The 22,921-nt window shown below is 43.6% G+C and overlaps 1 protein-coding gene across 6 annotated transcripts; it reads left to right on the forward strand.

The window, feature by feature from the left end:
- The first annotated feature begins 6,450 nt into the window (after positions 1-6,450).
- Positions 6,451-21,736, forward strand: PTHLH (parathyroid hormone like hormone). Of its 6 annotated transcripts, none has more exons than XM_074983671.1 (4): positions 6,451-6,482; positions 8,991-9,113; positions 16,373-16,795; positions 21,238-21,736. In XM_074983671.1, the coding sequence occupies exons 2-4, from the start codon at positions 9,013-9,015 to the stop codon at positions 21,245-21,247; spliced, it is 534 nt and encodes a 177-aa protein (XP_074839772.1). In that variant the 5' UTR covers positions 6,451-6,482; positions 8,991-9,012; the 3' UTR covers positions 21,248-21,736. The 6 variants fall into 6 exon arrangements, with proteins under 6 accessions (XP_074839772.1, XP_074839770.1, XP_074839771.1 ...); XM_074983669.1 differs by lacking the exon at positions 6,451-6,482 and adding an exon at positions 6,587-6,797; XM_074983670.1 differs by lacking the exon at positions 6,451-6,482 and adding an exon at positions 7,978-8,033.
- Positions 21,737-22,921: the final 1,185 nt, after the last annotated feature.

The raw sequence follows: 22,921 nt of genomic DNA on the forward strand, positions 1-22,921 counted from the left end.
GAGAGTAAGCTGTACTGGGAAGTAAGGGAAATGCAGCATAGGTGTGATAAAGTCAGCATCCAAAATATATTATGGGGGAAGGGAGAGCTGTGTGCAGTCCAGAAATGGTTTAGGGAAGGATGCACTGGCTGCGCAGTTCGTTGAGAATCCACATTATTGTGTGTTTTCCAGTTGTCTGTAAGATGAGGTAGTCAGAGATGTGAGGCAGTAATCCATGTGGATGCAAAGGGAGCATCCTATTGATTCCACTGTGGATTTAGACCCAATTCTGAGTCCTGATAGCTGCTAATTTTTCATGTAGTAGCAACTCTGGAGAGGTAGTCAGATTTTGATGAAGAGCATATTTTCTAGGCTCTTTTCTGTGGGACACCAGCCAGCCCACTTGCAGATATGGTGCTTTATTACCAAGAGCTTGGAAAACCTCTGTAGCATATACAGCTGGCTTGTAACTGGTAGCCTGGAACTGAATGTCCCTGTGGCTTCCAGGATTGTCATGTCACCCAGAATGTGAATGCCTGAAAGAGTTGAAAAACTTCAGGTAATAATTCTGTTACATCCAGTCACCTGCCCCCACTGCCTACAATGGCTTGAAATTTTTTAAACACGCACTATTTGTAAATTTCAACTATCCATTGTGCACATGTTCTTTTCACTCTGCATAATTTAGCAGGCCCATACAGCTTCTGGGCACTGAAGTTTTCCTCTAATTTTACAGTGTATTGAAACTGAGTTTTATTAGGTGTCATTTCTGACTTTGGGATTCCATAGGTGCTCTTCTCTGCAGATGCACTGAACCTGTTTTGACGTAACTGAGACAATAAGACACAGATTTTTGTCTGAGTTCAGACTCATTCGGCTCATTGGCCTAGCCACACTGCAGCAGGAGCCTTCAGATTTCCATCTGCCACACGCCAGTCAAAGAGGAAGCATTTCTGCGAGAAAGTGATGGACCAGCAGGTATACAATTGGGTTAATGAGCAACTAAGAAGACATTCAGATTACCTGGCACTGCCTGAGAGAGGGAGAGCCAGATTTAATTTAGAGTAAACCCCAGCAGAGGGAGGCTGGGACACCATTATAAAGCCAAGAGGTAGAAAGCAGAAGGGAAAAAGTTTGTAGTAACTGTCCAGGGATAGAACATGTAGGGAGTGGCCCAGAGAGACAGTAAGGATTCTGAGGGAGTAGAATGGACTGAGAGCCAGAGTAGATGGTGGACCTTGGCTCCCCTGCCAACAACCAAGGAAGGAAGGGGTGAACCTGCTGAGGTAAGGCCCAAGGATGCCAGAAATAGATGAAAAATCTGTTATACGGATGGTCACTTTAACTGGGTTAGACTTGCTGTTACTCTAGAAGGAGTTCAATAAAGTATAACCTGACCAAGGTCCAAGTTCAGGGAAGAGAGACCCGGGCAGCAAGGGAGCAACTGATGGCAGGGATTGCTAAATGGACAGATGGCTGCTATAATATGGCTGGCCACAAGAAGGTGTTCTTGTGACGGATGCGCCTTTTTACATGGTACATTACCAAGGGAGAAGGATTCAGGGCATGTGGAAAGGCACAGCCAGGAAGCAGAGTGTAAGAAAAGAATTACAGTGCATGAGACTTACAATGATTCCTGGAGCAGGAACGTCATGCCAGGGATGAAGATAGAGCACAGCAGAAAGACTTGTTTGAGATGCTGCTTGCACTAACGGCCCCAAGACTTCCTGCTCCTACCCATATAACAGATCCAGTCTACTCTGCATCCCCACGTCGAGCAGACCAGAAATAAAATGGACAGTCCGTGTTTGGGTAGCCCATGAAGCTGGGACTGAATGCTAATTGGACAGGGTAAGCATGCCCTAAGCAATCTTCCATGGTTCTACAGTTCTGATTGCATGCTACATGCTGGCAAGGAAAAGGAGAATACAGGGATGGTAGAAAAGGACTTGCAAAAACAGGGCATTTCTTCGCACTGATTCATTGTCTTGGACTATTCAATGTTTGTGTTGTGCACTTTAGTTTATTACTTGTTTTGGTGTTGTAATGGCAGCTGGCCTGGCTGACAGTGCTTCAGTTTTGATTTTGTTATAATACAATAAAATATGTTTACAAATATAAGCTTGTATTTTATTGTAAATGTTTATTACTCTCCCTGCATCACCTCAGATAATGTATATTTTATAAACAAAGACATTAGGCACAATTGGGAAATTGTATCCAAATGCAGTTTCTCAATACGTCATTCAGATCAATGATCAATAAAGCAAATCTACAACTCATTTCACACAAGTCACTGCCTCCTCCCCACCTGATGTTTAAGCCGTCATCACATCCCCAATGAATAAGTTATGACAATCACTCCCATACATTCACAGTGCACAGTGACAGTTACTTCATTTACTGTAAAAAGTGCTGGGCAAATATGTCCATAAACATACTATTCTTCTCCCTCTTCTCTTGGCCCACGCAAGTCTATAATGTGGTGCACCAGGCAACCCTGATTTCTGGGGCCTGTGAATATCCTGCTGCAGCTCTGAGAGATGTACTTTCTGTCTCACTGTACTGATTTCACCAGCCATTACTGTCCTAGGTAATGGCTCACCTTTGGATCCACACAAACTGTGAAGAGCACACCAAGCCATGGTAAGGTGGATAGCCTGGCTGACACTGGCATCCAAATGGTTGTGGAAACAGCACTAGGAGGATTTCAGTCTGTCCAATGCACATTCAACCACCATCCTGTACCTACCAAGAGTTTATTAAACCCAGGACAGCACAAGCACCCCAAAACCAGTTGTGAGATGTCAGCATTAAACACCTTGACCTACTGCCAGAGCATCCCTGTTCATAGGCAATTCAAATTTGTGCTTCAGAATTTTGGACATATTTCTGATTTGTACAGCAATAACATATTTTTGTTAGGACAAGGTTCTTCCTCCCTAACAAGGGCACCTTATTTCCTCATTTTGGGCTTCTCCTCTATTATCAAACACTGGAGCTTTACCACCCCTGGAAGCCATCACATTTTCCTGGGTCTCAGAAGAACCAGTGTCAACTCACTGCGCTGAATCCCATGTCTTCCACAAGCCTGGTGATTTTTCTATCATGGGGCAACTGGTGGGTGGATCATGTTTCTTCTCTCAAAAATGTCCAAAAATCTAATTTTTGTTCCAAAGTTGAATGAAAGAAATGTGACAGCTTGCTTCCCTCCGCCCCCAAACTGAATTCTTGTTTTCCAGCCAGCCCTGCTTACTCTCAGCATTTTATAAGCTAAATGGAAAAGCCACATTCATTTCTGGGGTCTAATTATGTTCAGCTGAAACCCAAAGAAAACCAACAACAAAAATAAGTGCCTATGTTAAGAGAATATTTAAGAATCAGATAATGACTAGGCCTATATAAGTTACAGCTCAGGTATGAGAAGTCAGAGCTACCAGGCTGTATTTGTGGAAATGCACAGACAGCCTAAATATACCTGTTGCTAGAATCTCAATTATTATGAGTGTGTGCGCACACATGCCTTTATAGGTCTTATTATTATAGGACTCTAAACTGAATGTCTTTGTTACATCATACATTGTAGGCAATTAACCAAAAAGTAGGTGCACAGCAGATATTAGACCTCCAAGTCCATCGCCTGCCACAAAGAATAGGATTCCAGAGCTAGTAATACAGGATATGGACAGGCCTTTAAAAGGGCCCTTGTGTACACTTTTCTTTTAGTAAAAATGTCTGTTGTACCCAAAACCAGCGGGGAGGCACCATTATGATGCTATTGGCAGAAAATGTACCTATGGGGAGGTGGTCTGTGACTTGCTCTGACAAGAGGAAAACTTACATCAAAACGGTCTTAACCACCATGGACAGCTCACTGGGTTTAACCAGCCAGTCCAACGCATTCTCAAACTCCACCGGAGCCACAATCTGATTTGCTTTTTATCCTCTGGACTTTTGCCAGGTACCACAGGCTACACCAACACAGAATGCCAACTACATTCAACATGAAACTATATATAGCAAGCACAGGCTTTATGAATTAATAACTGACTCCTTGCCCTCAAACTAAAAATTAGTTGTTTCAGTGTCTGCTATATTCTAAGAACCAGACAGCAGATTTGGCAAAGCATAATTCATTTCCACAGAACGTTTTTCCCCCTGCTTGCATGCCCTAAATGAAATACACATTGTCTAAAACCGTGGGTTATTTCAATAGCTGAACGGTGGGAGCTTCCACTGGGTTTTAAAGTGAGAGAGGTAGTCCTGTTGGTTCTTGTTCAATCACACGAGTTGCTGTGTACAGAGCGTGCGTAGGAACACATCTGGGTCTTGCTGACAGGTAGGAGATGGGTCTGTTTTGTTTTCCCCCCGTAAGTGACCTCTTTACTTCCGCAGAGGACTACGTGAAATTAGACACTAAGCTGAGATCCTATTAGCATTTGAAGTGGGAGGAGATGATTCCTTTGAGGAGTTGCCAGGGAGTTTACGAAGACGATTGGACTTTCCGGGGATTTAGTCCACGTAAAAGCGCCTGTGCATAAGGAAACCCCGCCTGCAATCTGCAATCAATCGTGTTTGTTACTAGGTGCTTGCCAGGGCTGCGCTAAATGCCATTCTTTCGCCGCACGGCTTTTAAAACCACTCCCGGACTGCACACTCTGGTTCCCCCAGTCTGTACCCACAAACTGAGAGACACACTACGTGTGTGTTTTCATAAATCTTCTCCCTTGCAGAATGTATCCAGAACCCCCTAGTCAAACAATCCGCGGGGAGAGGTTTTGCTGATCCGGACACATTTTTCCCACCCGGGAAAGAATAGGAAGGTTTAACTCCTCATCCAGACTGGCGCCCTGAAACAGTGCAACTGGGGTTATAGATTCCTGGCAGAGGAAATTGACAAAGATGCCTTTGTGGGGAAGAAAATGAGAGGAAATAGGGAAGGGCTGGATTTCAAACCCAAAAGGTGAAGGCTGTGAAGCTTCTAATGCTCCTACTTTTCCCTGCTGTAAAAGACCTTCTCCCGGGGTATCATTATAACTCAGATCAGATTAACCGAACCTGTCCCTCCTGTTTTCATAGGTTCTTGGAGCCCGGTCTGAAGTTCATGCCTGAGCTACACTAGGGGGGAAAACTTCTTTGAAACGACTGTCCTTGGCGCGGGGGGAGACGGCTCTACATGCCTGCCCCCACAAATGTATTTTAAAAAGGAAAAGAGAAGAGAGGAGACCAGAGAGTCCCATAGTAAGTGGGTTCCCTCTTCCACCCACACAGACCAGGGACCTTTCCCCCCAATGTCTAGGAACACTGGGATAATTAATTTGCCTCCAGGAAACCAGTTTTCTTAGCAATTCTCCCACGTGTACTTCTTTTTAGGAAAACTGGCTTAGGTCTATGGGTCTGGAACATCCAGACTTGGGCAAGCCGACTTATTCTAGAGGGAAAGAGACATAGTACAAAAGAGGTAAGGTCTGTGCACAAAAAGGCTTTGACTGCTTCTGGACACCCCCCCCCCCCCATGCATCTGACGAAGCGGGTCCTTGCTTACAAAAGCTTATGCTCCAAAATATCTGTTAGTCTATAAGGTGACACAGGACTTCTTGTTGTTCTGGGACCTGGGTTAGCAAGAGACTGCTTAAGGGTTGGCTTGAACGCTCTACCTAAAATCACCATCTTCTCTAGCCTCGTTGTGTGGAAAAACTGAACTGCTCCTAAGACCTGCGGCGCATCCTTCCTCAGACACATGAAATGTGCCCTCCCCAGACTTAGTAGTTCCTCCTGGAACACAGGGCAGGGCCCCTCAGATGACAGATAACCTTTGGTCATCTTCGCTGAGCCTTTGGACATTGCCACCGGATCTGGGGTGCTTCTAAAAGCATTCCTGCCCACTTCCGTGCGAGATCTTTAGCTCTTGGTCCAGTAGGTGTTTGGAATAAACTTTGGTCCACTCCTGCCGTAACTAAGGCAACTCGGAAAGCTGCAAGAATGCCTCCACTAGACATTGCGAAGCCACCTTCTCGGACGGGCTGGAACGCCCCAGGAAACGTCAGTGAGATAAAGGACATTTTTGAGCCCTAAAGTCATTCAGTACCATAGCCATTTTAAGAGCGCGCTTCCCACAGAAGGCAAGAACAGACGCTCAGCCTAGGTTTACGAGAAGCAAGCAAGAGCCAGCCACACACACTCACCAAATCTCCCTCCCAGCGCTGCTGCAAGACAGGGCTGAGTCGTGGGGTGGGGACGATACTGGGGGAGGCTAGAAATTGCTGACGCCCTAGGCATTTGTGTAGGTGGCGCATAACTCCAGAGGGGTGCCAGGTTGCTGGCTGTAGAACAAATACCATCGCCTCCCGGCGCTCCTGTGTGCTAAAAGGTGCCTAGCTTGTGCATGCTTATGTCTTGCTAAAGACCAAGGCTTCTTGGCACGTCTCCCTCTAAGAAGCCCTAGGATTTCAGTCATGTATTTCCAGCTCCATTGAAACAGAGAGGATTACTCATATATAAAGGTAGGCTGTGATGTCACAAGTTTCAACACCGGAGAAAGGGGCTCGCTCTTAAAAGGAGAAGCTCCTGGTCCTTGATAACAACAAGAGCAACAAGGCAGGGAGCACCTGCTTTTTGCAAACCCTGCACTTGACTATAACGGGGTACGTGCAGAATCAAAGCTCCTAGGGCTGGAGTTTTAAAGCCGTTCGCCTTTTGAGTTGTGTCAGTTTTGTTAAAAGTTAGAAACTAGCCGTGGAAGCTATTGCTAAGAAGATCGACCTCTTTTGGCCAGGGGGCTCCCTGAAAGGCACGGAAGGCTGTAACTCAAGGAAAAGGTGAAGTAATACATTGCGAGGAAACTTCAGTATTCCAAGTTTATAGAGGCTGTTGATTTTTCCTGAGGCTGTTCGAGGATTTCTTTTCTTATTTTGTTTTAATCTGGGGGGAAGAGGAAATTGTAAAAATATTTGATAGATGCTTTGCCATTAACACCAGCAGTAGACTGGTGTGTGCTGAGGAGTGGAGTGGGGGGGCGGTTTCAGCAGGGGGCTACAGTTATTGTTTAATTAGTGCACACGGTAAATCAAAGTCGCCTATTAATTATACATGTTAATTTACAGCCTACCAAGCGTGCGGTGACTTTAGTTACAGCCTAAGCTATTTAATGTGCCCAGCGTGATTTCAATTTCAGCCCTGCTCGTTCTGGGTTGTGTTTGCTCATGTGGGACCACACTTGGCAAAGTAGTTTAGCTCTTTTATTAGGGCAGCAAATATCGTTTTAATGTAACACAACCTGCAGGGATAAACCGGTCTATGCGTACTGTAACTCGCTACAGAAAAGGTGCTGTTTATATTTTTAAAATACCTAGCGATTACGTGAAGGCTTGGGAGGCAGCTTGGAAAGAATGTGTAATGCATCAGTCAGTGAGGTGAAGAAACGACACCTCTTCCAGTGGGTCCAGTCCCGCTGGTGGGAACGGGATGCTCTCTTGTACCACGGGGGAGAGGGGCTTAATTGGCACCGTAGGGGGGGCGTGGAGCTCCTTAAACTCCCAGCCTAGCTGGTTTGGGCAGAAAAAAGGAAAACTAAAGGGGAAGCGGGGGAGCGAGGCAGACGTTTGAAGCGTGTGAGAGAGTTCGTGTGGCGCGGGGGGCTGCTGCGTACGAAGTCGCACGGGGCTGTCGTCTGAGGCTCCGAGAACAACACGCTACCAGGATGCTGCTGACATGGGGACCGTATCCCCCGCGCGCGTCTCTGGGCACCGTAACGCGCGGCGCAGCGTTGCGCTCACAGGCGGCGAGAGAGAGCCCCGCGGCGCGCCCAAGCTCCTCACAGGGGAACTCTGCCAGATACGAATGACCGCATCGCCACGGCCCCCTCCCGGCGTGGGCTCTCCGGAGTCACCGCGCCAGCCGGCACTGCCCAACAGCCCAGGGCAGCGCCTCCCGCTCCCCGGCTGCATAAAGCGGGGCGACTGGGTCGCCTTCGGCTTTCCCGCGCTGTTCGCTGGGGGTGGAAAACCCCGCCCTTCCCTGGGATGCCTGGTGGGAGAGCCCGAGACCTCCGCCAGGTGACTTCTCCCCTTGCTGACGGACGCAGCAGCCCCCCCACCCCGCGCCGCCCGCTGGCACAAGCGAGGGGGACACGCCCCGCTCTTCCCCACAGCTGCTGCGGCCGCCCCTGCCTCCCCCCCACCGCCGGGCACCCGCCCCCCAGGGACCTTCCCCGCCCGCGAGGCGTCTGGCTGGGCAGTGTACAGGCCCCTCGGGGGGCGGCCAGAGGCCCCGCCCTGCGGCGGGAGCGGCTCGACGAGCTGGCTGTGCGGGGCGCTGCGGGCTGTTCGCCCCCGGGCCGGGGAGGGGCTGACCTCCGCTTTGGCTCCGGCTCTCCCGCTCCGGGCGCCCTGCGCACGTGTTCCGAGGGCGCCATCTCCGTGCAGTTCCCGCGCTCCGCCGGCAGGATTCCCGGAGCTGTGTGCGGAGCGCGTGAGCCTCCCCAGCCCCGGCTCGGCGGGAGCTCTGCTCCAACCTGCACAGCCCGGCGCGCTCCCCAGCCGCCTAGACCGCGCTGGCTGTGCAGCCCGGGCCCACGCTGTGCCGCGGCTCAGCCTCCTTTGCCCGCCCCGGGGGGAAGCGCGACTCGAACCTGGCTATTACCGAGGTAGCTGGCCGGAGGGCGAGACAAGCCGGCCGTCTCTCGCCCTCCCCCTCCGCACTGGAGGGTGGGGGAAAAGTTGAAGAACTCCCCCCCCCGCCGCTTTGAAAAGGGGGGGGGGGCTGCCCCGTCACAACCCCCCCTCAGCCCGATCCCCCTCCAAAGCCGCTCGTTTGGAGGAGGCGAGCGAGGCAGCGCCTCGGCGGAGCGGAGGGAGCGAGCGCGCCCCGTGGGCAGCCGCTTTGCTCGGCGAAGTCGAGAGAGTTTGTATTTTCTTTTGCAACTTCGGAGGCGCTGGTGCAGCCCGCAGGCGCTGCGAGCTCGGAACGAAGGCGGAGTATGCAGCGCTGGGCTCATTTTCCTTTCGTTGCAGGTTCCGAGCCTGAGAGGATACAATGTTCACTAAGCTGTTCCAGCACTGGAGTTTCGCCGTCTTCCTGCTGAGTTACTCTCTGCCCTGCTCTGGGAGATCAGTAGAGGGGATCAGCCGCCGACTGTAAGTTTCCTTCTGATTCTTTGGGGGAGTGTGGGGCGGGGGTGGTGGTGGTGGAGAAAGCGATCTGTGTAGAGGTCTACACCTCATGTTACATACAGCCTGGCACAGGGCTCCCTGGTGGAGTTCTTCGCCGGGGTGGTTTCAGAATTAACTGCACCAGCTCTTTGCCCATCAGTTTGGTTTAAGCAATAGGTAAAGGACAGTTTATAAGCCCCTTCACTTTAAGGAATGGGAGCGGATTTGCAGCCCTTTCCAAATCTCCTTGACCTTATAAGGCACTTGGGATAGAATGGGGGCTTTAACCTACCAGCTGAAGTGTAGATAAGACAGCAAAACTTGTGAGTGGTTGAAGGTAGAGCTACCTCTACTCACACACCAAGAGACAGACCTGGAACCATATTTTCCCTAATAGGTGTGTGTTATACTGGAATGACAACATATCCGTACCAGTAGAGATGCAGTATGGATGTTGATATAGCTCAGTAAAAAGATAGGGTAGCTAGGAGTATAACACTGAAATATAGAAATATTTTCTTTGGATGTGTGCCACTTTGCAATGAATTCTTTAGTTGGAGTAACACAACTCACTTGGAGTCAGAAACATTTTGTAGATAGATGACAACCTGATTTGAGATACACAGAGCAGGAAATGACCCCCAGCTCACTCAAGTAAGCATCAGTGTAGAAGTAGTTAGGTCTAGCTACTTTACTTTGTGTAGACATTTCATCAACTGATCCGTATCAGCTTTTTTACAGAGGGAACACATTGGTTGGGGTTGGGGTGGGGTAGGGGTGAGGGGAGAGATTCAAAAGCTTGGAAGGCAAAGACAAGGCTTGGCATTTCTAGTCCTTCAGAAGCAAGACTCAGACTGGCAGGAGGATGAGAGAGAGCGAGAAAGAGAGAAAAAAAAATCCAGAAACCCTGCCAAGAATATTTAGAGGAAAGTGTCACACACTGTACGTTTAACATCAGAAAGGTTTCCTTGTAACTGCTCCTGTATGTATTTCAGGACCACAATATAATTTCCTTTGTTATCCTTTGGAAAATAAATAAATCCCCTAAGTGAAATGACTTTAGACATGTCTGAACTTTGGCACCAAACAGAAGTCTTTTATAAACCTCCTAGGGCAAATTGTCTTCATTGTACAAAACTATAAAGCTGGAGCGTATTCTTCCCTATTAACATTTGCTACTTTGCAAAACCCTCTTTGAAATATTTTTTTGGAAACCATTTTATTTTCTTCAGCTGTGCAGAGAATCCATGTTTGGAATGATGTAAATAAAGCACAATTAAATACTTATTTCCTTGGCTGAGAATCTTTGAATTGGAACTGAGCCAACTTTTGCTTAAATTAACATTTGACGAAAAGTGCTGTTATCTTTTTAGAACAGTACTTATGTCAAGATTAAATGCATCCCCTCCTGGTTCCCTCCAAATCATGGGATGGAAAAAGAAATAGCTGCTAAGTTGTCAAAAAGCTTTCCTTTTTTCCTTTTTTTGCATGGCATGTAAGGCACACCAAAGAAACCATTTAGCTGTCAGTCAGTGGCACTTGTGTAGTTGTGTTTGTGGATAAAACACAAACACCAACACCACATGCAAATATACACCATCTTTAAAGATCACCACAAAGCATTCCTAGAGTTAATGGTAACTCGCCTCAAATATAGACATAGGTTTCCAGTAGAGGCTTAAATCAATACTAGATGACATGTGACATTATTATGGCCAAACAGAGCTAAATCTTAGGCCCAATTCCACACTCCTTATGCAGGCAAACGTCCCATTGAAACCAACGGGAATTTTGCCTGAGTACAGATTGTAGGGACTATTAAATATCATACAAATGTTGTAGCTGTTGAACAAGCAATGAGAAATTGGATATTTTTATCAGCATGCCTAGACATTGCATCACCACATCTCCAATCCGGATTCAAATATTTTCACCTCAGTATCAACCACAGGCTTGCTTGTGAGATGGACCACACACCCTCAAAACTCAAAGTGGAATCAAAGGGAGCTAAAGGCACTCAGCCCTTTGCAGGATAAGTCCCCCGGGGCTAAATCCAGAACCAAAGGAAACCTTGACTGGTTTAGAAAAGCTCTGGATCAGGCCCCAAAACGAACATTTAAGTATGACAATGATTCAATAATTAATTATTTAATTTTTAAAAAAAGAGACAGAAAATTGACTGTTTCCTACTGACACAAAACAATAACTGCAGTAAAAAGTGAATAAAACTTTCTAAGAATGAACTGGAAAAACACAATGATCCAAAAGTAACATTTTGGAAATCAGAACATTCACAAGTCCTGGATTTGTAGTATGTAAGCCTAAGTACTTTTTTCCATTATGAGACATAAGACTAGTTAGCTCCATATGTATATATCATGTTCTTGTATACAATAATTCGTCTGGGCACTTTGGGCAAACAGAAACCATGATCTACATCTCTCTCTCTAAAGTGCTTATCCACATGTTAGCTTAATATTTACTGCATTTGGTTTGGGGTCAGACTGTTTTTCTTTCAGTGAGAAGCAAAATTCATAGCAGGATGGAAGAGACCTCTAGTGGGTCATCTTAACCCTAACATCCTAATATTTCCTAACTGTTGCTTGCTAGTACTATAAAGCTTTTCTTCTAAATACACACAGAACTGATCCCAGTAACTGAATATACACAGCCAAGAGTCCACTGTGTCCCTTACTGAGAATTTTGAAAGGAGGAGGAAGATGCGGATTTGTCATCACATTGTTGATACCTGTATTACGAGCCAATTCTCCAAAGGGCTTTTGTACGTGAACCTTCCTCAGTAAGCTGTTTCCCTGGGGTTTAAAAACTAAGTTATTACTTGTGCGGTTAGCTTGGGGTGGGTAATGAGGGGAGGAGATTTATATTTGCCACATATTTTTTACTGTGTACATTGTGAAACAGAAATTTCCCAAAGGAAACTGCGAGACAAAAAGTAATCTTCAAGTCTGGCTGAGTAATAAAAGTCATGTGAAATATAACTCTATGTAATATTATACAGTTGCATGGAACAGCAGAAAGTTGTTTGGGGCCAGATTTGCATGCTAACTATCAGACAGACATTTAAAGGAAAACCCACCCCCCTCCTGGCACTGCATCCATTTGCATGTCAATTCGAAGATTATAATGGAAAACTACACTCAAATAAGCAGTGGGTCTTGTAATGCTGCTTGATTCTATCACATGTACTCTAGGTTTCAATCAAGAGTCCTCAATAACAACATTTTAAGATTCCGGATTTTGTAACAGTGAGTAAATTGACTAAATATTCAGCAGAGGATTACAGCAGCTTTGCATTCTCCATGATAAAACCAATTATCCCTGGCTGGTAGTTTATAAGAGGCAGTAGGCAAGCTTTGCTCATCACATGAACTATGCTATTTTAAACTCAGTAAAGCACTAAGATTTTGTGCTCTTTTTATAAGCTACATTTCCCATGAAAGCATCCTGGGAAAATATAGTTCTCTAGTTAGGAATGTAATGTGAGTCACAGTGGACAGATTGACAAACATGACAGAAGTTGCCATAGTCAGATGAATGCAAAGTGCCTGTTTTTACATTTGACATTTGCAAGTCAGGCTCATATAAGAAAGAAGGGAGTTAGTAGCTAACCCTTGGTCATTATTGCTATAAAGTAAGGTGTGCAAGGCAGAAAAACCAGAGCACTGTGGTATGTACCGGACACAGGTCATTAGAGGGACTGGAGTAGTATCACAGGAAGAGGTTTGCAGAATGGATGATTACCTATTAAGCGTTTTTCTGCTAGGCCAGATCCTGAGCCAATGTAAATGGTTGCAGTTCCACAGAAATGAATGAAGCTGTGTCCCTTTACCTCAGTTCAGTGTCATGCCATGTTATTTTTTGCTTAGAGCTGAGCCATAGAAGTGTCTGATCTACTTGTACAAAAATCACAGGTGCCCTGAAATTCACTTGGCTACAGGGTTCTTGAAACCTACAGAATGCTCAGCAAAAGATTTATTCAAACCTTTTGAGCAAATCCAGGACCAGTATTGAGCAAATATACCCAACAGATAGATAGCTTTGCAGCAAAATTATGACCAATTCATATTGTTACTGTGGAACCAGGGAAAAGTTGGCATTTTGATTGGAATTTCACTTTGAGATTTGGGATCATTTAAACACTTAGGCTGTGTCTACACTAGCTCTCTACGTCTAAGGGAGCATGGTAAGTAGGGTGTCAGGAGATTATAAATGAAGTGCTGCGGTGCATATGCAGCATTTCATTAAGCTAATTCTCCCCCACGGCAACTTTGAAGTGTTAAACTTGGAAGTGCCAGCTCACGTGTAGCCACGGCTACCCCGCCGGTACTTCAAAGTGCCTGGGCACTTTACTCCTTTAGGGACTTCAAAGTTGCCCAGGCACTTCGAAGTACCGGCGGGTTAGCCGTGGCTACACGTGAGCTGGCACTTCCAAGTTTAACACTTCAAAGTTGCAGTGGGGGAGAGTTAGCTTAATGAAGTGCTGCATATGCACTGCAGCACTTCATTAATAATCTCCCAACACCCTACTTACTATGCTCCCTTCAAAGTAGGGAGCTAGCGTAGACACCCTTAGGGTGTGCAGATCTACCTGAATAAAAAGCAAAGGAGATACTCTCAAACTTATTGTAGAATATTAGGGTTGGAAGAGACTCAGGAGGACATCTGCTCAAAGGAGGAACAGCCCCAACTAGGTAAATTCTGGCCTTAAAAAGCCTCATAGGATGGAGATTCTACCATCACCTCTCTAAGCAACCCATTCCAGTGCTTCACCACTCTCCTAGTGAAATAGTTTTTCTTAATTTCCAACCTAGACCTCCCCCACCACAACTCAAGAACATTGCTCCTTGTTCTGACATCTGCCACCATCACTAAAAACAGCCTAACACCATCCTCTTGGAATCCCCACTTCAGGTATTTGAAGGCTGCTATCAAATCCCTCCTCACTCTTTTTTGCAGACTAAATAAGCCCAGTTCCCTCAGCTTTCTCTCATAGGACTTGTACTCCAGCCTTAGAATCATTTTTTGCCCATTTGTCTGTAGTGTGGGGCCCAAAACTGGATGCAATACTCTAGATGTGGCCTCACCAGTACTGAACAGAGGAGAATAATCACTTCCCTTGATCTCCTGGCAGTACTCCTACTAATACAGTCCAATATGCCATTTGTGCCCTTGTTGCAAAGAAGGCTCTGCTGACTCATATCCAGGTTCTCTTCCGCTGTAATCCTCAGGTCGTTTTTTGCAATACTGCTGCTTAGTCAGTCAGTCCCCAGCCTGTAGCAGTAGATGGGATTCTTCCATCCTAAGCAAAGGACTCTGCACTTGTCCTTGTTGAACCTCATCAGATTTCCTTTGGCCCAATTCACCAATTTGTCTGGGTCACTCTGGATCCTGTCCCGACCATCCAGAGCATCTACTTCTCCCCTCAGCTTAGCATCATCTGTGGACATTCTGAGGTTGCTTATGATACGTGAAGGTGCTTACATACATACAGCTCTAGTATCGACTACAACATATGACAGCCAGCTCAGAAGGGACTGAGGTTAATAATACATTACAGACATCATTTGCTCTTTAGTTACACCCTACCACATTCTGAAACTCCACAGTACTATAGGTGGGTAACTGAGGTGAATATTCTCTCAGACAGTTATCAATCAGTCTTCTCCCTGCCAATACATACTTGGAAACTGCGTAAGCTACAGATGAAATTAGTATGCAGCAGACAAGACAATGAATTCATTGTCTTGGCTTGAGTGAGTTCAACCACGTACAATATAAGAGGATGCACAGCCAGTCTCAGGACATTTTGGTAAAGCCAGCTGGAAGGACTGAGGCTAAGGCTACACCGAGGTATCCCAAAATAGAAACACGGCAACCAAACACCATGCTCAAAATAGCAATGCTATTTTGAGTGGAATATTTTGTTCCTGCTACCCCTCACTGTGAGAGGTATAGAGGAAGGTTCGAAATAGGCCCTTATTTCAAGCTTTGGTGCCATGTAGGCAGCACCAAGTTTGAAATAAGTTACCTCGAAATAGCTTATACAATTTGCACAGTGCAAATTGTGTAAGTTATTTCAAGATAGGGCTACAGTGCAGAGTTATAGCCTATGGGTTTTAGCAGCCAGAGGAGTAGAATGATAACCCCACTTTATATGTATTCATGGGTCACAGTACAGCCATGCATCCATCCTCTACAAAGGGAAAAATGTGTTTTTCATTGCATTCATTGACTAGACTGCTTTTTGAGCATCCTTTTTCAGAAGCACCCAATGATCATACCTTGTTAGCCAAGTATGAACTGTTGGCAAGGCTTCCAGTTAAACCATCTCTCAACTCCTTAAAAATTAGACAGAGATTAAGAGTTTCAATCAAAATGCCAGAGTTGCAATGAGCAATAAAAGGGACAGAGGAGGAGGATAGGGAAGAATCATAAGGAAAAGAGATGCAGAGAAATGGATGAGGGGAACCACGGAAGTGGACTAGTACAATGCACCAGAGAAAAGAGATAACAGATCAATATCTTCAAACGCAGGTTCCTAAATCCACTTATATCCATATTTACTAATGGCTGTCGTCTATGGGAGCTGCTAAGAACTCACTCTTTCTGAAGGTCAAGCACTTGTTGAGGTGCCTACACATGGTAGGCTGACTAACTTTTAGGCAGTCTCATTTGAAAAGTTTAGCATAAAGAAAATACCAGAAGCTACACTTCTGAAAACTTTAAAAAAAATGCACCTTACTTTTAAGTATAGGATGGGGCAGAAGAAAGCTATTAGAATCTTGCATAAAAAAGTTTCAGGTTTCACTGCTGGTGTTTCTTATTCCCTTTCTTATAAGATCGCAGCACTCCATTATCTAGTTCTGTACTTTTCTTAACTTTGGCAACTGCCTTCCTTCTTTTAGTACCTCGACAGAATGCCTTGTACAATTAAGAAGTGCTTTCCTAGAACAGAGCACTGACTAACCCACTCACAGGTCCAGTAGTGTGTGATGGGTCCACAGAGAATTATTACCGGCTTAGTTTTTTTCCCTCCCTTCAAGGAACAGCTACTCTGACAAGGAAATGCTCCAACACTGACTTAGCCAGGTACACTAAGAGCTGAAAAGTTGGTTCACTGCTCACTGTAGCTTCAGCTGCCAGAGAAGAGAAGAGTTGTGCCAAGCTCTGGCTGATAATGCCATTATAAAATATCCCTTTCTCCCTGCTCTGTTTTCTTTTAGCAAAAGAGCTGTATCAGAGCATCAGCTATTGCATGACAAAGGGAAGTCTATCCAAGATCTACGAAGGCGGATCTTCCTTCAAAATCTCATTGAAGGTGTCAATACAGCTGAGATCCGGGCTACTTCAGAAGTTTCTCCAAATCCTAAGCCTCAGACTAACACGAAGAACTACGCTATCCGATTTGGCAGTGAAGATGAGGGCAAATACCTCACTCAGGAGACAAACAAAGCTCAAACATACAAAGAGCAGCCCCTGAAGACACCGGGAAAGAAGAAGAAACCAAAGCCTGGAAAACGCAAGGAACAAGATAAGAAAAAGAGGCGAGTCCGCTCAGCATGGCCAAATTCTAGAGGATCTGGTGATGGAAATGAAGAGGCTCCCCTCTTGGGCATCTCTGGTACTACACATGATCACAATTTAAGGTAATCATGCTTTATCCTTACTGGGGACAGACATACTATATATATTTATTGGGGTTCTTACATTTTACCTCTGCCTTACACGAATCTGGAATTTTATAGTAGTAATAAAAATTTTAGCACATTTCAGACTATTGTGCAATCACAAAGCACTTTCCCATCTTATAGCTAGGAAAGTTAAGGTACAGAAGTTAAGCAACTTGCCCATGACTCTCAGTGATTTACTAGCAATGCAGGGACCATAACTCATATCTCATGATTTCCAGGACTCTGCTCTAGAATTGGGACAACTCAGTTTCCTCTGTGAGTAGTAATTATGGCAGATTGTTGATCCCAGCGATTTGTGACAGTGAGATTACAGAAAATGCCATTTATGCCAAAAGAATGAATCTCACATCAAGCAAAATGTCCTGCACTATTTTTACTTTGGGATCCCTCTTTCAGATCTTTGTCTCATATTTGGCCCTCAGCAGACAGAGCTTTGAGCTCTCCTTAAAGGTTGTATCTATAAAATGGAGAGATTTTCTTTTTTCCCCTTCTCTCCTTGGCAGCTTTCCTACCCTTACTTAACAGTTTTTCATTTTACTGTTTAACCTTAGGGGAGAACATGGAAAGTTTCTCTTTTTTGCAATATCTGCAAACAGCGCAGACCAGCATTTTGCCATAAAATTTTCCCTGCCATTAGGACTTTTTAATTCAGCTTCATCCTTCTGCCAGCTTGTGAAACAATTACGTTGCTGCTGAAAAATGTTGAGCATTGCTCTTGGAGAGAGACGTGTTTTGCTCATGTATGACAGTGAATGTTTCTAAGGGCAAGAGGGAGCTGGGCACTTTCTGCTAAGTGTCCTTAGCCACTAGCCCGCTTGCACACATCTCCTGTCTGGGTTTGAGATTGAACAGCTTTGTTTACAGAAGCCAAACATACATTCAATTTAAAAAATAAAAATAAAAAAAATACATAAACACTCTTCTCCTTTTTCATTTTCCCCTTCACTTTGGCTTAATGAAAACAAAAGCACAATTTGCTTCACAGTCAATTTTTTGAAGAGAGAGGTCATGAACCATGGGCTCTATTAAAATGCTTCACTTTCATTTAATATTTATTGAACCAACTCTTCTACGAGCCTGATGTCCTCAGCTCCCAACTGAGGTAAGGGGAGTTCCCGGCATTCAGAGCCAGGCCTTATCTAGGCCAGAGTATGAAATTTGGAATTGGGCATTTTGTTTAATGGCAAGTCTGTGTGTAGTTAACAGAACTTTGATAAGAAGGAGTGTCATAACTCACACTGCTTTTGACTGTTACAGAGAGTAAGTCTAGGTTGAAGCTAAGAGGTGTGATGCCCAGTGAGGGCAGACAGACTTGTGCTAGCTCTGGTTAGGCTAGTATGCTAAAAATAACAGCATGGCAACAATGACAGTAGTAGCAGCTAAGGCTAGCTGTTGGAGTCTGAGTCTGGCCCATCACCTCATTGCACTTGGGTAGCTCATGTGACTCTCTACCAGTACTGCCATGTCCTCATTACTATTTTTGGCAAGCTAGCTCTAGCTGAGCTAATGGGAGTCTGTCTACCCATACAGGGAATCACGGCTCCCAGCTGCAGTTCAGAAAGATCTTGTAAAAGCCTGTTCCAGCAGGGGAAGTTTGATGCATCTAGAAATTGCAATAAACATTACAGAGCGAGGAGAAGTTGGAGAACAGCTCCTATCTTTAGCATGCACATATCCAGAAACTAAAGTAATGGGGGTAAAACTCCCCAAAAGCATTTGATAGTTGAATTTTATTTTAATACTACTTTTCTCCCTGATGGGCTCTGTAAATGAAATACAAAGACTACACTATAGAGATAGTTGATTTAAATTTTACATTTCTTGTGTCCTTATAGGCCTGAGGAAGCTCAAATTTACAGTACATTACATGTTTGGCCTTGGCTTCATGGCATGATCTTCCTTGCTGTCATGTTAGTCCAGCATGGGAATAAAGTCTTGAAAGGATTATATACCTGAGATATTGAATTATAAAAGCTATTTAAAATTAAAAACCAAGAGTTTGCAATTCCTCTGTTACAGAACACACAGCAGTTTAGCTTCTGAGAATCAAGTTGAGTACATGTTTTTTACCTACAATTATCCAAGTGAGCTGGCAGATGTTATCATTTCTACACCTTAAATCAAAACAGCTGTCAGCTTGAAATCTGTTTAATCATGTTAATTCAGGAAATGACATAATTTGTCATCATTTTTAACTTAATAAACACAAGTCATTTGTTACAAACATATGCGAGCACAGCGTCTGAACTGACATCTCCTATCCAACCCCAGCCTCACCCTACAAATTTCAAATAGGAAGACCAGATCCTTCAGGGCTGAAGAGTCATTTTGCACTGAAGTACTGGGATAATATATCTGTAAACTCAAGTTAGCTGATTCAGAGAGAATCACTCCTGCAAAAGGATAATCCTCCCGCTGATCTGAGGGTTTCTATGCCACAAACTCACTGCTGGTGAAGAAAAAAGGCATGACTACAGTTTGGCTGAACTTGTGGCTGTGGTCCTCTCCAGAGCCAGTTCTGACCTCACCATTTGGGATCCAGGTCAAAACAAAATCTGAAGAGACCTGCTTTCTAGTTCTGGTATGAAAAATGAAAAAAAAAAAAAAACCTTGGGAAAAATTGGTTGATTTTGCAGTATGTCTGACATGTAAGATCAGAAAAGAGAGCAGTTTGAAAGATTTTGGTACCATGAAATCCATACTTAACTATATTTCAACTTCAAATCAATGTCTAAATTCAATGCTAAAAGCCAAATCCAGAACCAAAGCCTAATCCATTTATAAACTATATGTATATAGTATAGGCACACATATATAATCAATTAATTGTGTGATTAATATACAATGCACATCAATATTATTTGTTTACATATAATACAAACGTATGTATGCCAACATTTCCATCCCAGTTACTTAAAAACAAAATCCTTCTTACAGCACTCCCATCTAAATTCCCATTCCAGTTAAATTATTAGTACCTAACTTCCTAAAAAACTTTCAAAGCATAACCTCCCTACGGTTAGATGTAGTCTTGCTTTCTATACACACATAAAACCCCTTTAAATCGTCAAGAATTTCCTCTTTTTTGTGTGTCTCACACCCACACAAGTCTGCCATGTGAAACTCTACCCACAACTTTGGCAATAAGTCTGACAACACAGCCAATCAAACTCTGTCCCATAGTTGTTTCCTAGGGAACCAACATACAATTACAGAAATGGACTGCACACAGTGCAAGAAGAAAAACACTGCCACAGTGCAGCATTTCTACTGTTAGAAAAATATCAATATTGGAAAAACCAAGACATGATATAAATAATGTACAGAATTAGTGTCAGGGGATTAATGCTTGTAGCCTCTTCAATTCACTGTGTGTGGTGGGAGGTGGGGAGAATTGCAGAGGTAAAACCTCTCTGTCAGCGGCACATACTAAGTACAGAAAAGCAATTCCCAACCTTAAAGGCTTGATCCTGCAAGATGCTGAATGCCTTTAGTTCCCATGGAATTTGGTGCAAGCTAACAGTCCTCAGTGACTCACAGGAAATGCTCAATGTTTTTTCTAGGCTCAGAAATTTCACTTTTCCCAAAGCTTGAATTCAATAGTCATTTAACTGATTTATGCTGTGAATGGAGTTAGCGTCTCTTCAGAATCAGGACCTGAACACATTGTACTAAAGAAAAATGCATGTCATGTAAATACATACCTCAACATCAAATAATTCTTCTTGCAAAGGCTGCTCATAGTCCATCATCAGGGCTAAAAACAGACCAAATGGTAACAGTCTGACAACAGTAAAATAGGACACCAAAACAGGCAGTGTAGGAAACAAAGTTCAAACAATATAATGGGCCTATTAGCTGCCAGATGGGACTTATTATTCTTTTGGCCTTGGTGCCCATTTTTCTAATTTCTCCAGCTGGTTTTATAGTCTGTTTGGTTTTTTTTTGTAAATCTGTTCTCTGAACTGAGCTCAATAGCCCAAGTTCAGCAAACTATTTAAAACTAGACCTAACTTTAAGCTCATCAGTAGCCTCATTGACTTGAGTAGTAGCTATTCACGCATGGCTTAAATACCTTGCTGAATCAGGCCCTAAATGAAGCAGAATTTCCATCCTACTTCTGTGAGAAGAACAGCTGCAGATGATACAGATGCAGCCAGGTGAAAGCAGTATGAATTTCCTCGCTTTGCTAGTTTAATTTCATTGAAAGAACTGTAGAGAAGTTTCCTAATAGCTCAACGTTATTAGTCAGTACTGCCTAGAGGGACTATATAACAGCAAGGCATACCCTGTATTACTTGTGGAACTGTTACCGTTAATCTTGTATCCATCTATTTTCAAAGAATATTAATTTTTTTTTCCTCTTTGTCTTCCCCCTCCCTCCTCTTTCTTTGCAGGAGGCGTTGAATTTTCAGTTGAGATCTTTGGAAGACACATTGCAGTATTCTGTAATAGTGAACAATGAAAAGTATTAGAAATATTTATTATCTGTAAATAATGTAAATGCATTGAAATAAAACCTCTTCCCCCATTGCTCTTTGAAACTGCACATTTGGCTATTGTGCTTTTTTTTTTTTTGTTAGCTAAGGCTAAGCCAATTATTACTGTTACATTTACCATAATTTATTTTGTTGAACGGTGTATTTATTTTATGAAAGTATCTTGGTGCTGCTGAATTTCTATACATATATATATATTGTAACATAATGCACTTTAGATAAACATATCAAGTACATTAATAACTGACATCATAAAAAAATGTTCCTGCTTTGTGGTTGATTTTAAATGAATGCCTATGAACAATTGTTCAACAGATTTTCTTCCATGCATGTAAAATAGCAATATTTTAAATTTTGTAAAGAATGTTTAATAAAATATAATCTAATGAACTCATGATTCCCAAGGAGAAATGTATCCTTTAGGAATTCTGCAGGAAGGAACAGTGTGTGATTTTTTTCTTTACTACATTTGAAAAAGATCTTAAATTTAACATGTTTACATTGGTTCAAACGCCAACATTTTCACATTAGCTTTTAGTTAAAAATCACTTAGAACATATTTTGTTCCAATGCTCTGTTTCAAATCAACTAAATGGCTCAACAACCAGAGGGCACAGAATAAAGCCAGCGTTGTATAAGAAGTGAAACACCAGCCTCAACTCTCGTTGACTTTACTAGCAGGTGAGATTACTCAGCATACAGCTGGAAACATCCAGCACCTTGCAGGGGTTGGGCCAATTCAGATTAGGAGCTCAATGACTGATCCACCTACATTACAAAGAAAGCTTGCTATAGTGGATGAGGAAATTATGGATAAAGAACCAAAGAGTCTTGGCAACAACAAACTGAGGGGTATTACTACAAGTGGGCTTGTGTTATAAAAGTTTGTGTCAGATTTACTAACTCGTTAGTCTACAAGTTACCATGATGATTTCTGTGTATATTTATAAGTGTGCAGAGGAACCAGGGATGCTGGGAAGGGGATAAATTAGAAAAGTGGGCTGCTGCTTGTATAGGAAAAAATGAGATTTACAGTGAAATATTAGAGTTATAATTTATTATTGTTTCACTAATTTCCAAGAGCTTGCCATTTCTTGGCAGTTTGCAACATTTATATTGCTATAATTGCTCTTTTGGGATAGTCTCAAGATGTTCTTCAGTGAAATCTGGGATGCCTACCACTTTAAAAAATGCTTTTCAAAGTGAAAAACAGGAATTTGTGTTCCCTAGGCTACTGCCTGTGATAATGTAACTACATAAGGATCCAGAAATGCTCATAGTCTAACAGAGGTGGGATTTACAAGGATAAATAGAATTTTTCTGGAAATCCTAGGTTTACTTCAAATTGTTCAGTTAAGGAAGGAGTGTGGGGGCTGCAGCTACCTTCTGACAGTGCTTAATATTGTCTCCCTGTGTTACAACTGCTATGTGACTGCTGCAGCCAAGTTTGGCAAACAGTTCCAATCAAACCACCACGTCCACTTGCTCACAAGTGTCAAAAACATTCAGATTGGAGATAGGGTGGGGCAAGGGGGGTGTTTCAATTTCTCTGTGTTCAATCTCCACCCAAAATAGCTGTTTG

The sequence above is a fragment of the Carettochelys insculpta genome, chromosome 1 (assembly GCF_033958435.1).
Source record: "Carettochelys insculpta isolate YL-2023 chromosome 1, ASM3395843v1, whole genome shotgun sequence".
Classification (NCBI taxonomy): domain Eukaryota; kingdom Metazoa; phylum Chordata; order Testudines; family Carettochelyidae; genus Carettochelys; species Carettochelys insculpta.